The sequence below is a fragment of the Arvicanthis niloticus genome, chromosome 10, assembly GCF_011762505.2.
Source record: "Arvicanthis niloticus isolate mArvNil1 chromosome 10, mArvNil1.pat.X, whole genome shotgun sequence".
In the NCBI taxonomy this organism is placed as follows: Eukaryota; Metazoa; Chordata; class Mammalia; order Rodentia; family Muridae; genus Arvicanthis; species Arvicanthis niloticus.
The window spans coordinates 47,538,130-47,555,212 of record NC_047667.1 but is presented as its reverse complement, the minus strand read 5'-3'; the positions used below and the strand labels follow the sequence as shown (position 1 = coordinate 47,555,212).

At 36.2% G+C, this 17,083-nt stretch overlaps 1 protein-coding gene across 3 annotated transcripts in view; it reads left to right on the top strand.

Annotated features, from left to right (window-relative positions):
* Positions 1–17,083, top strand: part of Rabgap1l (RAB GTPase activating protein 1 like) — a 551,680-nt gene that overhangs the window by 44,735 nt on the left and 489,862 nt on the right. For all 3 annotated transcript variants that reach the window (XM_034512812.2, XM_076941454.1, XM_076941455.1), the window contains exons 2-5: positions 3,320–3,499; positions 5,137–5,329; positions 10,845–11,055; positions 14,616–14,790. In XM_034512812.2, coding sequence (XP_034368703.2) covers positions 3,362–3,499; positions 5,137–5,329; positions 10,845–11,055; positions 14,616–14,790 — 717 coding nt within the window. In that variant the 5' untranslated portion in view covers positions 3,320–3,361. The remainder of the gene's footprint in view (positions 1–3,319; positions 3,500–5,136; positions 5,330–10,844; positions 11,056–14,615; positions 14,791–17,083) is intronic.

Genomic DNA, 17,083 nt, shown 5'->3' with positions numbered 1-17,083 from the left:
CACATGGTGGCTCATTACCATCTATAATGGGATCCAATGCCCTCTTCTGGTGTGTCTGAAGACAGCTACAGTGTACTCACATATATAAAATAGATAAATCTAAATTAAAACATTAATTTCTTTTCTTTTTTTCTTTTTTTAAATTTTAACTTTTATTTATTTTTTATTTTATTTTTTTAATTTATTTTTTATCGGATATTTTATTTTCATTTCAGATGCCACCCCCTTTTCCCATTTCCCCTCCCTAGAAAACCCCTATTCCATACCCCCTTCTTTGTAACATTAATTTCTAATTAGCATACAAAGGCATTTTTCTTATGGCATTTTCATACGCTCATCACCTTTCATAGTATGATCTTGAGTTTTTTCTAGATTGCCAGTATCTTAAATGAGAATGCTAACTTTAGGAAGACAGAGACAACAGTGGTTTTACTAATGAGTATAGCATCTGGTGCATAGTAGAGACGCATGTAATATGTGTTAAATGCATGAATGAAAATGAATACTAGAAGATATAGTAATCCCGAGAGTCGACTGTAATGTGGGAAAGAATTTGGTTTAAGGTGCTCGAATGAGAGTGAGTGTATGGAGCCAAGTAAGGCATGGCATGTAGGCTGGGTTCCATATGCATTATAGCAAACATTATTTTGGTCTCAGGTTTTAAATTGAATCTGATTTTTCTGTGTGCTCTTCCGGCAGTTTCTTCTGCTGGAAATATTTCCCTTGAAATATAGAGGGAGGGTTTGTTTTGGAGGGGGCTGACCATAACCTGCTGATGTAAAGCGTGAAACAGTGGAGAGGAAGCAAAGGTGACGTGTATTTCCTGGTTTGACTAAGTTAGTAGAAGAGGCTTAGTTACTAAAAAGAGCTGCAGAGAGAAACAAGTATGGAGGGTTCATGAGAAATTCTGTTTGGCCACATATGATTTAAGATACTGGTAAGTTTTTATTTGGAAATGACAAGGAGGGATTTGGATTCCAAGTCAGGAAATTAGAGAAGACATTAGTGTTGGGATAGAAATTTGGGAGACTGTGAGCATAGAGAAACATGAACGTTTTTCATTCAGCACAGTGAGATGATACCTATAATAAGTGTGCAAGGGAAAGAATGTCGACATTTAGAAGTCAGGTAGAAGAACTTGACAGTCAATTGGACAAGGATTGACCACAGAAAGATTCTTGGATTACATGATGCTTTGGCAAGGAAGGATGCAAAGTGCAGCTTAAAAGAGAAAAAGGACATGGCTTGCTAACTCATACTGGAGTTCATAGACACATCATATAAAGTGGTTAAAAAAAAAAACCCTGGAGAATAAATGCTTACAAAATGATTTATATAACAATAATAAATGGCAGGCACCTAAGGAGTGTAATCCTCTGTTGTTTGGATATTCCTGGGAGTTTTTATTTTTAACATTGAAAATTAATTTTTATTGAATATTTTATTTATTTACATTTCAGGTGTTATCCCCTTTGTCCATTTCCCCTCCCATAATCCCCCATCCAATCTCCCCTCCTCCCTTTTTGCTTTTATATCATTTTAATTACATGCAAGTATTAAGGTTAGTTCTAGGTTGAGGAATTAGCGATATAATAGATGCAGAAAGTCAAGGAGCAAACAAAACAATAAACACAAATAGTCAAAGAACAAGCAAGGCAATAAACAAAGTCCGTAATCACTCCCGTGATCACTATTTCTAAGGGCTTATCAAGCTGACTAAAATATCTTGAGCCTTTCCTGTCCTAACCCAAAGTCATTTTCATGCTTGAAGCCTACTTATTTGTTCTAGCCTAAGATTTATATTCCCGTCTGAAATTATTCCTTTTTGATCTGAAAAGTAATTTTTAAATGTGCAATTTGAACTTGTTTTCTTTTTCTTTCTTTTTTGCCAAGATTAATGGTTTTAGTGCCACCTAATGGCAAAGGGGAACATTGCAGCCATGTTTATCTGCAGTGAAGAGTGATGTCTTTGAAAACACATTTCTGGGGACTTTGTCTTTGTTTCTGATTGGATTGCAGGGTCCTGCCTTCTTCAGGCCAGCCTGTCTGTTCTGTCCTCCTCACATTACCCACTTATTCACAGTCTTCACTGTCTGATTTAAGATTTGTTTTTTTTTTTTTCCATTTAGGTTTCGCTCATGCATTTTCCTCTAAGAGTTCTTTCCTGCCGCCTTACTTGACGTTACCCTACATGCTGCACCATTTCTCTGTCACTTGCTGTTTTACTCTCTCTAAACTTTTAGATTCGGAACGATCTCGCTCTCTTCCCTCTTCTCCTCACTCACTGTCCCCAACTTCCTCTCTATCTCCCTTCCTCTCTCTGCTCTTACTTTTCTTTCTCACTAGTATTTAAGCTTTGGAACAATGCCTACCTGTCCAGCCTTCTTTAGGCATGTAGCCCAGGACTAAGTCTACTGTCTGTTATGTAGTATATAATATCTTCAGTCAGAATTAGTTGTGTGAATAAATTTATGAACTTCTAGAAATTTGAGATTCTGTGAGATCTGTCAAGAAAATGGAATTTCATTTAATATGATTATTGAGACCGAACTTGGTACATGAATACAAATGTATGAAATCTTACCTTTTGTGTGTTGTAAAATATTAATGTCTCCAGAGAAGAAAGACACGTCTTAGAGTATTAAATTTTATATTAATTTTTCAACTTCATTAACCTCCAAATATTTAAAAGTATGGTACTTGGTCTTTAGGAGATAAGTTTCTTTAAATGCTTTGAATTTAATAAAGTAATTGAATATCTATATTTTATTGGACAGGGTTTTACTATGTATTTTTTTTTTTTTTTTTTTTTTTTTTGCTTTGTTAAATTTCTGGGCTTAAAGGCTTTTCCTATCTCAAACCTGGGAGGCTGAGACTACAGGAATTTCCCCACCCCCTCTTTCTCTGGTGTGTATGTGTGTGTGTGTGTGTGTAAGAGAGAGAAAGAGAGAGAGAGAGAGAGAGAGAGAGAGAGAGAGAGAGATGGTTTTTAGTTATACTTTACTTTTTTCCCTCTTTATATTGAAACAAAACCTCTAGGATTTCTTAACAAAATAGAGAGTTAAACTGAGCTAAATTTGTTTGGTTGAGGTACAGCTGGATTGTGTTTTTTCAGGTAACAGTATTCTTTTAGTCTGAAAGTTAAGAGCAGAGAGAGTGCATTTCCACCATGTGGTCTAGTCCAAGGAGATGGCCTCCCAAATTTGGAGATAATTTGCTTGTCTGGATTCTTTTTCATATGAACCATTTAAAAAGCGTTCTTAGTTCATTTTTAGTTTGTTCTTAATCAGGTTCTATTTTTTCTTTTGTTACTCTTTAGTTGTGCCAGGTGGATGTGGGCAGAGAGGTTTTCAGGACTGAAATGGAGGTCAGAGCTTCCTTCCAGAAGGTTAGTGGGTCATCTGATTCTGTGGCCACACTGAACAGTGAAGAGTTTGTTTTGGTTCCTCAGCACACAGACGACACTTCTATAAAGGATGATGGGAAACCACGGCTGAAGGTATTGCTTCTTTTTTCTAATATGGCACTGTTTTTCATTAATTTCTTTCCCCCTTTCAACTATTTGGAGCTCATCTAAGAATGAGCTCTGAAGGATTTCTTAAAGTACTGACCTGGATAATAAAAACAAGTGTTTGGTTGATTCTTTCCGATGACCTTGATAATAATAAAAATATTTAATGGTTTTATTCATCCAGAGACTAATTATTTAGCTTGATTTTTTTAAAAAAAGTTTTTTCTCAATTATCTTTTGGCTATTTATCCTCTGATAAATTCTTGGAGGAAGAAATAGATGGGAAATAGAGAAAAAGTAACGTGAATTAAGCTTACTGATTGATTAATTCTTACATAAATGTATTTGACTTTTTATTTCTTTTACTTCGGGTTTTAATTGAAAGACTTTTCTGTTATGTATTTTTTTGCTTTAGATCATGTGCTAAGAGTCTGGTAGATGGTTTAACAGTTGACTAATTAGTTTAAAAGTGTATATCTTATATTTTTTGCAGTTGATTTCATTTGGATTTTTTTTATTCTTTCCTAAATTTTGGGTTGCTTTTTCTAAGTCAAAGAACAGAAAGCAAGCAAGCCCTGTTATATGTGCATGGGAATTGGTATTAAAGTGCTATTTTATTTATGGTTATTCAATATTAAGTATTACATCAAAATATATCAATGAGTCGGAAATACACTGTAAAAGAGGTTATTAAGTGCGTGTATTATGTCTAGTACATAATTCTATTCAAATGGTCTCTGCCTTATTTTTGACAATTGTATTAGCGTTATTGTGTTTAAGATACCATTTATTTACTTAGGCTTGTGCCCATTTAATTTTTAGAAAAAAAATACAACTTCTAAGAAAATTAGTAATAGTCTGGGAGCTAATGGGTTTATAAAGAAATTGAAAATATGTATATAGATATTAAGAAACACTATTGTTTAAGTGCTATTTACAATGTGCCATATTTGAACTTAACCATTTTTCTCTCAAAACACATAAAATTCAAATGGTCTGATTGTGTGTGTGTGTGTGTGTGTGTGTGAGATACACTATATTGTGTGGAGGTCCATGGACAGTTTTCTGGATTGTTCTTTCCTTTGACCATGATGGATCTTGAGATTGAACTCAGGTAGTTGAGTTTGGCAGTGAGTACTTTTACCTACTGAGCCATCTCACTGGTGTTGCATCAAATGTAGTTTGAAAGCACCTGCACAGTGTTTTTATGAAGAAGCCTTTTGTGAAACGAATTTAGTAGATTTTATCATTCAGGATTTCCATGTGTTATGGGTATGTGAAATTCAGATTAGTGGAAAAATTCTCAGTATTTACTGACTGTATATTTGAATATTTAGACTTTTTAAAAAGGGCTTATTTATTTTATATATGTGTGTATACCATCACTGTCCTCAGACACACCAGAAGAAGGCATCTGATCCCATTACAGATGGTTGTGAGCCACCATGTGGTTGGTTGCTGGGAATTGAACTCAGGACCTCTGGAAGAGCAGTTATTGCTCTTAACCACTGAGCTATCTCTCCAGCCCGAATATTTAGATTTTAATTTTTCAAAATGAAATATTTTTAATAAATTAAGCCTCATAATTAAGAAATTGAGAAAGAATTGTCTTCCTCTGCCTTTAGATACCTTCCAATGGTGATGAACAGTTGGAAAAAGCCATGGAAGAGATTTTGAGAGATTCAGAGAAAGGACAAAGCAGTCTATCTGTTGATTGCCAAGGATCCAATGAGATTTCGGATTATTCGTTTGGAGATGTTCCAGCCAGCCAAACAAATAACCCACCTCTCCAGTTAATTTTGGATCCATCTAATACAGGTAATTTATTGAATACTTAAAGATGATAAGGGGAATGGAATAATATAACACCATTTAAGGTGAAAGAAAAATTTTGGTTTAACATTGTCTTTAACCTTGAAAAAAGATTTGTGTGTATATGTTTGCCTGTGTCATTGTACGCATATTCCACATGCCTGCATGCCCACAAAGGTCATAAAGTGTTGGAATCCTTGAAGCTAGATAGTGTGTGTACAATGTCAAGTTGGCATGTGGGTGCTGGGATCTGAGCTCCAGTCCTCAGAATTGTACAGCAAGTGCTGTTAACTGATGATCCAGTCCTCTAGCCCCATATTTAACTTTTTCCTTTTTTTGAGATAGTGTCATCCAGATGGGCCTTAAAGAGCACTCAGGAAGCTGAGGCAGGAGAATGACAAATTTTAGGTCAGCCTTGCAACACTTTCCGCTCCACCCCCCATCCCCAAAGTTTATGCCCATCCTTAGTTTTGTTTAATTTAGATCAGGGCCACCATGCTTTCAGTTCTGGTTGGAGGTTTTTCTATGGTTTTTCCTATATATCTACCTAGAACAAGAACTCTATGTTTGAGTGATCATAGTACCTTTGATATTTTGCACATAATGTCCTTAGTTGTTGAACAAGTTAAAAATTCTTAGCAATCAAAGAGTAGTATAGCAGATCTTTTATATCATGGGCTTTTTTTGCACAGTTTATCTCTCATTATTTTCAATTATAATTGTCAAAAATTCCAACCAAAATAGCATATCAGTTCCTTCAGTATATCTTACAAAAACATATGAGGGTAAATTATACTCTAATAACCTGTTTGTGAATAAAGATGATTTTTAAGTGTTTCTAAAGGACATACCTGATAGAATGGATGCCAAGTACATTAAATATTTATTTATCTTAATATTTAATTATTTATGTTTAATATTTTATTAAATAAATGCAATTATATTTAATATTATTTATATTAAAGGGGAATTTGTCAGGTTGTCTTATAGGATGCAGTTCAAGCAGTTCAACAATGGTTGTTTCATGCTATGAAGGCTGAGAATCTTATAGTATATGAGGCTGTATGTCTCAGTAGTTCTAATCTGGAGCTGGAGTCCTAGACAGTTTCGGGAGACTTGTTGGTCTTTAGTCTGCATTGGAATTCTGAAGAAGTTGGTTCTAATACTGGTGAAGAAATGCTGCAGCAACAGGATAGATGAACTTGCCAGCAAGAGTGTGGACAAGTAGGCAAAAAACAGTTTTCTTCTTCTTCATCTTTTTATTTGTGTAGTCACCAGAAGGTGACATCTAGGGGTCTTCTGCCTTAAATAATCTTATTAAGAAAATCACCCATGAGTGTCAACAGTGTGACTTTAAATTGATTCCAGATGCAGTCACATTGTTAATCAGGTATAGCCACCGGAGCAAAAGAACAGGGCTCAAGTGGATTTCTGCCTCAGGTGTCCTAACCATTGTGGAGTAATCTGGTCTTGGTTCTGGTTTTCTCCATAGCATTGTTCTCTGCAGCTAGATTGCCTTATGGTCACAAAGTGACTGCCAGCAGTAAATGGTAGGTAAGGGTGGGTGATCATGTGCTCATTTCTAGAGACAGAAATTATTCTTTTACTGATTGAGCAGAAGTTTAGTATTTTACTCTGATTTGACCAACTGATCAGGGGAAAGACATGAATTGATTACCAGTGTAGGTTTGTTCTATATTCATACGTCTCAATAAATCACCCTGGATTAGGGCTTTAATATTCAATTTTCAATATTGGCTTAAGATAAATTTGGATATTGAGCAAAGTATAAATAGCAGGGTATGATGGAATATGTGTAGGGAATGTAATAATGTGGCCAGGATGGCTGTAGTCAGAATTTTGGTTTCTTTAGAAACATTGGAGTGTTACGGAAATATGTTTTGTTTTAATCCCAGGTGTGGGCTATGGGGCTGCTTCAGATTGTCCACAGCAGCTGACTCTGGTTTGCCTAATGCTCTGGCAGGGGTGTTTACATTTGGAGTTCTGGGGACTCTGGTATAAATCCACGAGCCCTGCAAGGGGTGTGGCAGTTGCTACTCCTCCTCTTACTGTCGCTGTTCTGTTGCTGTTGTTATTGTTGCTTTCTGGTTGCTGCTGTTGCTGGTTGAAGGTTGCTGGTTGCTGGTTAGAGATTTTCTGATGACTAAAATAAAAGTTGCTCCAAGGTGGTTGATGGCCCTAATCAGCAGGAAATAGTCTAATGATATAGATGCCCCCTTTAGCCTTCTTTCCCTCCTACCTAGTGTTGATAGGTTAGAAGGAATAAGGATGGAGAAGGGTGGTAGAAATAGGAACCCATGAAGTAGCTAAAAAACGTGTTACAGATTATTCAACATTAAAATGTATAATAGTTACCATGATACAGTTAAGAGAAATTCCATCATTGGGTACATACTAAAATAGTCAAGGTCTGTCATATACGTGTACACACACACACACACACACACACACAGAGAGAGAGAGAGAGAGAGACAGAGAGAGACAGAGAGAGAGACAGAGAGCGAGAGACAGAGAGAGAGACAGAGAGAGAGACAGAGAGACAAAGAGATAGAGAGACAAAGAGAGAGACAGAGAGACAAAGAGATAGAGAGACAAAGAGAGAGACAGAGAGAAGGAGAGGAAATAAAGTGAGAAGAGAGAAGGGGAGAGAGATAGAGAGGAGCATGAGAACACTTGTCGAACTCTGAATAGAAGGAAATGTATTTAACAAGAGAAATGATACCTATCAAAATTTATATTGTATTCTTATATTTTATGTGCATCTAATCAAGAACATCTAGGAAGGTGGTATCTATTGCTGTGGCACTGTGATATTCTAAAAATCTAGCCCATGCAACATGACTGGAAAAAGAAATGGATGATTAGAGAGAAAGAAAATGACAGAACTAGCTTCAGTTCTGTGGAGGAATATGGACATTCAATAGATGGCATGAGGGCAATTGTTGCTCATAATGGAATAAAATAAAATCAGAACCCTGATTTTTCATATTATAAAGTTTCTCTTAGAGATTCGATATTTGCAAGTGAAAATATGGATTTGAGAGACAGAGCACTTGAATAACACGAATGATACCTTGAGGTCTTGAATTCTTGAGAAAGAAAGAAAGAAAGAAAGAAAGAACAAACAAACATTTAAGAAGAAAATATTACAGAATATCTCCTCCCCACCCCTTGTGGTCAGCTAGGAAGTCAAACTAGGAAGGAAAAGAATTATTTTGTGATGTAATCAAGAATGAAATCATAAGAATTGTGGTTTAATAAAAGAGAACTTGATGGAGTTACTTGACCATCTATGTAGTATTGAATGTAGAGATCATTGCCTTTTAACCGCTTCAGGCCAGTTTGGAAGCACTGCCACCATACCGAGTTCCTGTCAGTTCCTTTTTATTATGTTAATTATGTATTACACATACATACATTGAAAAACCCAAGAGATAGTGTAATATATGTATTTTAAAGAATTTGTTAAGGAAAATGTGTTTGTTTGTTTTTTAGTTTTTTGAGACAGGGTTTCTCTGTGTAGCCCTGGCTGTCCTGGAATTTACTCTGTATAGTAGGCTGGCCTCAAACTCAACAATTCTCCTGCCTGTGCATCCTGAGTGCTGGGGTTAAAGGCGTGCACCATCACTACCTGGCAGAATTTTATCATACTTTTTGTTTCTGTTTTTGTTCACTTTTTATACTCTAGATTGCTCTATGATATTATTTTCTTCAGGTTGACATGCTTGTGATAGCCCTTCTTTCAGAGTTGGTTTTGAGTTTTCTTTATAAGGAAATGGTTTTGTTTTACTTTAATTGCTGGTGGATAGTTTTGGTTTGTTGGTCTTTGAGCTTGTGAAAAATGTTCATTGCCTTCTCATTTCTATAGTTTCTCTTTTTTTAAAATTTATTTTTATTCCATTTATGTTTGTTTCTCTGTGTGTTTATGTTTGTGAATCCACACAAGTGTGTGCCGGTGCTGCCCAGAACCAGCAGAGGGAATTGGATTCCCTAGAACTGATGTTACATGTAGCTGTGGGTCACCCACCATGGTTGCTGGAACCAAAACTCAGGTCCTTGGAAGAGCAGCAAACACTCTTTTAACCTCTGAGCCATTTCTTCAGCCCCTATGCAGTTTCAGGAGAGAATTTCTGTAGTCTACTCCCTTGCCTCCACTTTCTCTTACAGTAGCTGGGAATTGAATTTGGCTAGAGCTTTGCGTGATGCTAGGCGGCACCGATCTGTACGCTCAGCTTTCTTCCCTTTGTTATTTTGAGACTCTAACTCTCCAGGCTGCTCATACTGAGTCTGACTTGCTCTGTAGCCCAGGGAGGCCATGAACTTGTGATCCTCTTGACTTTTCCTTCCAAAATAGCTAGGATGATAAGCCTGTACAATTAGGTCAGTGGTTTGATTCCTGGATGCAGTTTGTTTGTTTGTTTGTTTGTATTTTTTAAAGAGCTATTGAGATTCTTGAATATGGACATTCATATATTTAACCAAGTTTGGGAAATTTTCAACCATTTATTCTTCCCTTGGCAGTTCTAACCCTCTTTCTTCCACCACATTAAATTTTCTTGTATCCTTGGAACTTATTTCACAAAGTGTTCGACATTTGCATATCGTCTTGAGTCTGAGCAGTGTCTTTCTTGGGAGCTTTAAGTTCCTTTACATTTTCCTTAAGTTGAAGGAATTTTCTGTAACGATTTTTTTTTTGTAAAAAAAAATCCTGTTCAATAACCTTCCAGAGAATATTTTATTTTTAGATCCTATTTTACTCAGATTTAGAATTTTTTAGTTATTTGTTTTCTTTTCTTTTTCTACTTATTTTGTTAAAAAATTAAAATCCTTATTCATATTTGTGATATTTGCTTACTAACTTTATTGTCTATAATTTTAGATCTAATTTTATCTACTATTGTTTTATGTTTATAATCTATAGTTATGAATCTTTCATTACACAAATTTAAAGAATATTTATATTCATTTTCTTAATTAATTAATTAATTAATTAATATTCTTATAAAAAGTCCCCTCCTCCTCATTTTTAGAAACCCAGTAACATAAATGTCAGTAAGCTTCCCTATGTATAATGCTTGCTAGTCACCAATGCATGGTTTTATTCCTGGACCTTGTTTGTTGCTTCATATTTCTTACTAAGCTGACTGAACAACAGATATGCATGTAATAATAATACTAAAATAATTTAAATTTTGATATTTACCTATATTATATTAAATACAGTTAATGACTTAAATGATTTATAGTTTTAAAAAATAAATTTTAAGATATTCTCTAACAATAATGGGCTTTTAAAATATGTTGTGAATTGAATTATGTATGTACTCCCCAAAATTGTTCATTCTATAGAGTGGTAAAATTGAGTGAAACAATCATTAAAATTAATTGAAGGAAAAACAATTTCATTAGAATACTTAATAGTTCACACAAGCTAGTGAGCCAGCAATAAAGAAAATGAATAAATGACCTTCTTGTTTATGGAATTTCTTTTTTTTTCTAGAAATTTCCACACTCAGACCATCTTCTCCAAGCAGATTTCCTGAAGAAGACAGTGTTCTCTTTAACAAGTTGACATACTTAGGATGTATGAAGGTTTCTTCCCCACGTAGTGAAGTGGAGGCTTTACGGGCAATGGCCACCATGAAAGCTTCCAGTCAATACCCCTTTGCTGTTACTCTGTATGTACCCAGCATTCCAGAAGGATCTGTGAGGTAAGTCTTAATTTTCTTTTTCTTAATGTGTGATTAACTATTCTGAGTGGTGGTTGGTATATTGTTTATAAATCAGATGTATGTCCCAACTATGAGCTCACTTATAGTCTCTAGACTTACAGTACAAATTAAAAATTACATTTAGGCTTAGAACTTGTTCTTGTTTGTAGAAGGTATTTTCAAAACTGTTAGGATGGTAATTAAGTTAAGCACAAAATACTGACTAATAGCAGTGCAAATTTACGGAGTTTTGATGAAAATGTCTTTAGTGTCTTAGGAAAACATGTTAATATATGATTTGTGTGGAATGTTTGTGGGGACATGTAGATGTTTGGAGGCCGAGGACATCCACTGGTAGCATTCTTTAGGTGCTTTCTGCCTTTTAAAAAATTATTATTATTTTTTTTTATTTTTTGTAAGCTTTCATGAGTTTGTAGGCTTTTTTTTATTGGATATATTTACATTTCAGATTTTGTCCCCTTACCCTCATTCCCCCCACCACCAGGGACCTCCTATCCCATCCCCCCTCCTCATGCTGCTATGAGAATGAACCCCCACCTCCCCCTACTCCCACCTCCCCAACCTCGAATCCCCCCACCCCCCACTCAGTGTTCATTCTTCATGGGACCAAAAATCTCCTCTCCCACCTATGCCCGACAAGGCCATCCTCCCCTTCATGTACAGATAGAGTCATGGGTCCTTCCCTGTGTGCTCCCAGGCTGGTGGTTTAGACCCTAGGGAGCTCTGGTTGGTTGGTATTGTTGCTCTCCTCATGGGGCCACAAACCCTTTCTGCTCCTTCAGTCTTCTCTCTAGCTTCTCCATTGGAGGACCCTTGATCAGATCAGTGGTTAGCTATGAGCGTCGGTTTCTGAATGTGTCAGCCTTTGGCAGACCTCTAAGGAGACAGCTATATCAGGCTCTTGTCAGCATGCACTTCCTGACATCCACATCAATGTCTACCTTTGATGACTATACATGGGATGGATACCCAGGTGGAATGGTCTCTAGATGGCCCCTCCTTCAGTTTCTGTCCCACACTTTGTTTTTATATTTGCTCCCTTGAGTATTTTTGTTACTTCTTCTAAGTAGAATGGAGCCACCCACACTTGGTCTTCCTTCTTCATGAGCTTCATGTGGTCTGTGAGTTGAGTCTTGGCTATTCCAAGCTTTTGGGCTAACATCCACTTATCAGAGAGTAAATACCATGTGTGTTCTTTTGTGATGGGTTGACTCACTCAGGATGATAATTTCTAGTTCCATCCATTTACCTAAGAATTTCTCAAATTCATTATTTTTAATAGCTGAGCAATACTCCATTGTGTAAATGTACCACATTTTTTGTATCCATTCTTCTGTTGAAGGACATCTGGGTTCTTTCCAGCTTCTGGGCATTATACATAAGGCTGCTATGAACATAGTGGAGCATATGTCCTTGTTATATGTTAGAGCATCTTCCTGGTATATGCCCAGGAGTGATATAGCTGGATCCACAGGTAATGGTATGTCCAATTTTCTGTGGAACCGCCAGACTGATTTCCAGAGTGGTTGTACTAGCTTGCAATCCCACCAACAATGGAGGAGTGTTCCTCTTTCTCCACATCCTCACTAGCATCTGCTATCACCTGAGTTTTTGATCTTAGCCATTCTGACTGGTGTGAGGTGGTATCTCAGGGTTGTTTTGATTTGCATTTCCCTGATCACTAAGGATGTTGAGCACTTCTTAAGGTGCTTCTCGGCCATTTGAGTTTCCTCAGTTGAGAATTCTTTGTTTAGCTCTGTACCCCATTTTTAAGTAGGGTTATTTGGTTGTCTGGAGTATAATTTCTTGAGTTCTTTGTATATATTGGATATTAGCCCTCTATTGGATCTAGGACTGGTAAAGATCTTTTCCCAATCTGTTGGTTGCCGTTTGTCTTATTGACAGTGTCCTTTGCCTTACAGAAGCTTTGCAGTTTTATGAGGTCCCATTTGTCAATTCTTGATCTTAGAGCATAAGCCATTGGTGTTCTGTTCAGGAATTTTTCCTCTGTGCCTAAGTATTTGAGGGTCTTCCCCACCTTCTCTTCTATTATTTTTTGAGTCTAAGTTCCTTACTGGCCTGGAATTTGCCACGTTTGCTAGGCTGGCTTGCTGGCCTGCCTTTGAGAGCTTCAGGAGTTACCTAGTGACCTCCCTAGTACAGGTATTCCAAGCACAGGCTACCACACCCATATTACTTCCTTTTCTGTGGGTTCTAGAGGTCTTACTCTGATCCTCTAACTTGTAAAGCTAGCACTTTCCTTTATCTCCCAAATCTTCAAAATGAGAGGCAGAGACAGGTAGATCCCTGGGGTTGCTCTTCACCACAGTCCCAGCCACATGTCTCAGTGAGACATTCTGTCTCAGAAAACAAGGTGAGCAAGAATTCTTATTGTACAGAATAAGACCTGATGAGTTTGGGTCACTACCACTAGAAAAAAAAATTCCAGTGTGTCTACATGCCTGTGACCCCAGTGCTGAGAGACAGAATTAGACAGGATTGATGGGGCTTACTGGCTGCTATTCCAGGTGGGAAAATCAAAACAACAAAGAAAACAAGATGAAATGTTCTTAAGGATTGATAACTGAGATTGCTCTCTAACCTCTCTGTGTACATGTACATGAACATGCATTTACACCTGCACACACAAACATCTACAATACAAACCCTCATATAACAAACACACACACACAGAATAAGAAAGGAATGAGAACGAAATGGACTTTCTAGGGATGATCAGTGCTGTTCATTCTCTCTTTTTCCAATCACATGTCTTTATTTCCAGAGATCTGTAAAATGCTTCTTAAAAAAATTTTTTTTACTAGGTGTGGGGTGTGGTGGTAGCTCACATCTCAGGCAGAGGCAGTTTGTATCTATGAGGTTAAGGACAGCCTAGTCTACAAAATAAGTTTTAGGGCAGCAGTTACTATGTAATAGAGAGATCTTATCTCAAAAACAAACTAACCAAACAAAATCAAGAAAAAAATTCTTTGACAATTTGATGAATATATATAGATATATGTTGAGTTTAGGGCATTTTCACCCTTCTCATCCTTGTCTAACCTGTCCTCTCTTCCACTGAAACCTTTATTTTCTCAACAATCTTACTCTCACTTTGATGTCTCCCTCCAGTTCCCATATTGCTTTTTACACAAGATCAAAATTGTTGTAATGAGAAATATAAATACACACACACACATATGATATATAGTTATATGTAATTGACTTTGAGTAGTATATTATTTGGCTCCTAGAAAACACAAGAATGAAGAAATTGTTAAAGTGAGACGATTTTGTGTGTGTAGTGTATGTGTGTGTATGTATATATATATATATGATATATATAATATATATTATTATAAACATATATATATATTATATATATGTGTGTGTGTATGTAAGATTTTCCATAACATGAATATAATTTGTTTACTTGTATTAATAACTGTTTTATATTTTAAGGTCGTTATATTATGTCATCATATCTTGGCATTTGTTCTGTGATAGTTCATATTTTATGTTTGTTTTTATTGCTGCAGAATCATAGACCAGTCAAGCAATGTGGAGATAGCATCTTTTCCAATCTATAAAGTGCTGTTCTGTGCACGTGGGCATGATGGGACAACTGAGAGCAATTGCTTTGCATTTACAGAGAGTTCTCATGGTTCAGAAGAATTTCAGATACACGTTTTCTCCTGTGAAATTAAAGAGGCAGTAAGTATGATACAATGTAGCAATTTTCTACAGGGTTGAATTAGGATAATATTTTTGAACTCTTAATTTCCCTGTCATAGGAAGATATTATGTAAACTTGGAAACTGTAGAGACCATATTAATATTTGCAATAGCATGGATTGAATATAGAATGCTAATCTGATATATTGTGCATGAACATGATATTGTAGGTACAACAGGTGTAATAGAAAATATTATTTGGTAAATTGTCCTTCTACCTTGTGGTTACTGTACTATTTGTGTTCAGAAATGATTATTTTTGTGTCTGTTATTATTTTACTCAAGTTCAGTAGTTCACGTGGTTGTTAAAGATGCCTCTTACACTCCCTGATTCTCTGCTGGGCTTAATAGTTGTATAATCCTGTGACCTTTGTATTATACACACAGCGTTTCTTAGGTCTGTTGATTTCACTAATGATACTTTTTATCACTTTAAGCTTTGAGTTCATTCTTGAGTTGGCCAGTTTAAAATACAAATGCTCACACAGAGTTAGGGAACTTAGAGTCCTTGGAAGATGTCAGTATATCCTTAGAAATTATTATTAACTAGGGGTTTATTCTTTCAATGGAGTAATAGTTCAGAATCAAATGCTTGCAAATACACTCTTTTCTGAGTTTATTGACTTGTCCCCACACCACCCCCCCAACCTCAAATTATATTACTTTAGTACTTGAAGCCATTTCAAAGGCTTTGAAAAGGAAGTTTGTACTCAGGAGGCAGAGGCAGATGGAGCTCTGAGTTTGAGGCCAGCCTGGTCTACAGAGCGAGTTCCAGGATAACCAGGGCTGCACAGAGAAACCCTGTCTTAAAACACAACACAACACACAAAAAACCAAAACCCCCAAATCAACCAACCAACCAACCAACCAAAAAAAAAAAAAAAAACCCGAAAAAAGCAAAGTAGGTTTGTGTGGGCAAGTTTTCAGGTATGTTTGCTTTGGAAATTTAAGTTGTCAGTAGACAATGCTGAAAGCAGCACCATTCCTATCTTTATTTACCATGCAGGATGAACACATCATCTTAATTATAGATGTTTTTATGATCACAACATAAAATCTTTCATTGAAATGTAGATCTTCATGAGTTTAATATCAAGTATGATTAGCATGCTATTTCTTTTGCTCTGGCAGTTATTTTGCTTTGCTCTAAAATGAAAATGTGTGAGAACACATAATTTGTACTTTAACTATAGAAATTCTCTGACAGAATTCATGCCTTATACAGACTTCAGGTTGTTAGTATTAGTTTTTCAGATAAAGCCAGTGTGTCAGTCTGAGCTGTATACTGACTTCTTTCTGAAAAGCTGTGATTGGCAAGAGTGAATGGGTCCAAGTATGTATGCTGTTTGTACCTGGCATGTGGTAGTCATGAATGGAAGTGTATTGAAGTAGTACATGGGTTTTTGTGAACACAGGGCTATTTCTGGTCCTTACATACTCCACTGCAGATGTGGGGAAACAAATTGGTAGAGTCCTGGCATTTCATGTTGACAGCTGTCACTTAATATACCTGTATGGTTACCGGATCACTGGAGCTGAACAGTGAGGAGAACTCTGAAGAATTGAAGAACCCACTGTTGTGAGATGGACGTGCTGCTCTAGGAGGAAACAGAAAGGGAACCTTGCTGCAAGCATTTCTGTAACTGATGGTATGCAACTTTCCTTTGGGATTATAGCATCTGTTTATTTATGAATGGAGGATTTATTTATTGTTTAAGAGCTTTTAACAGTGGGCGACCAAAGGGGGAGAAATGGAAAATTCGTGACATAATTTTGGAGATACTACTATTTATGATATTTCTAGACAATGTATTGCTGGTTGGGGGAAAGTGATTTCCATGTATAAATTTTTTTTAAAACACATTTTTTAGAGTGTTTTATTGTCAGTCACTGTTGGTCAGAATATATTGTTTGAAAAAGAAGGTACACGGCCATGGCCATTAAACCTTATTAAGAGGGAACATTTGTAAATGTTGAGTAACCCAGTATATATAGAGAGCTTATGTCAGACATTATATGAAACATCTATTTCATTGATCTTCATAACATCCCATGGTATGGATAGGATATATGCAGACAACTGATCTTATATTTCTGTTTGCCTGGAACAACTTTAACTTGTACCTGTTGCCTTATATTATTAATGATCTTACATTTATTTTAAAAAATGTTCTGGTTTAGATGATAGTTTATGTGCTTACCTTTTATTTGACCCAAGACAAAGAAAATTGACAATAGAGATGGGCTTCAAATAGAATTTTTTAGCTCACAA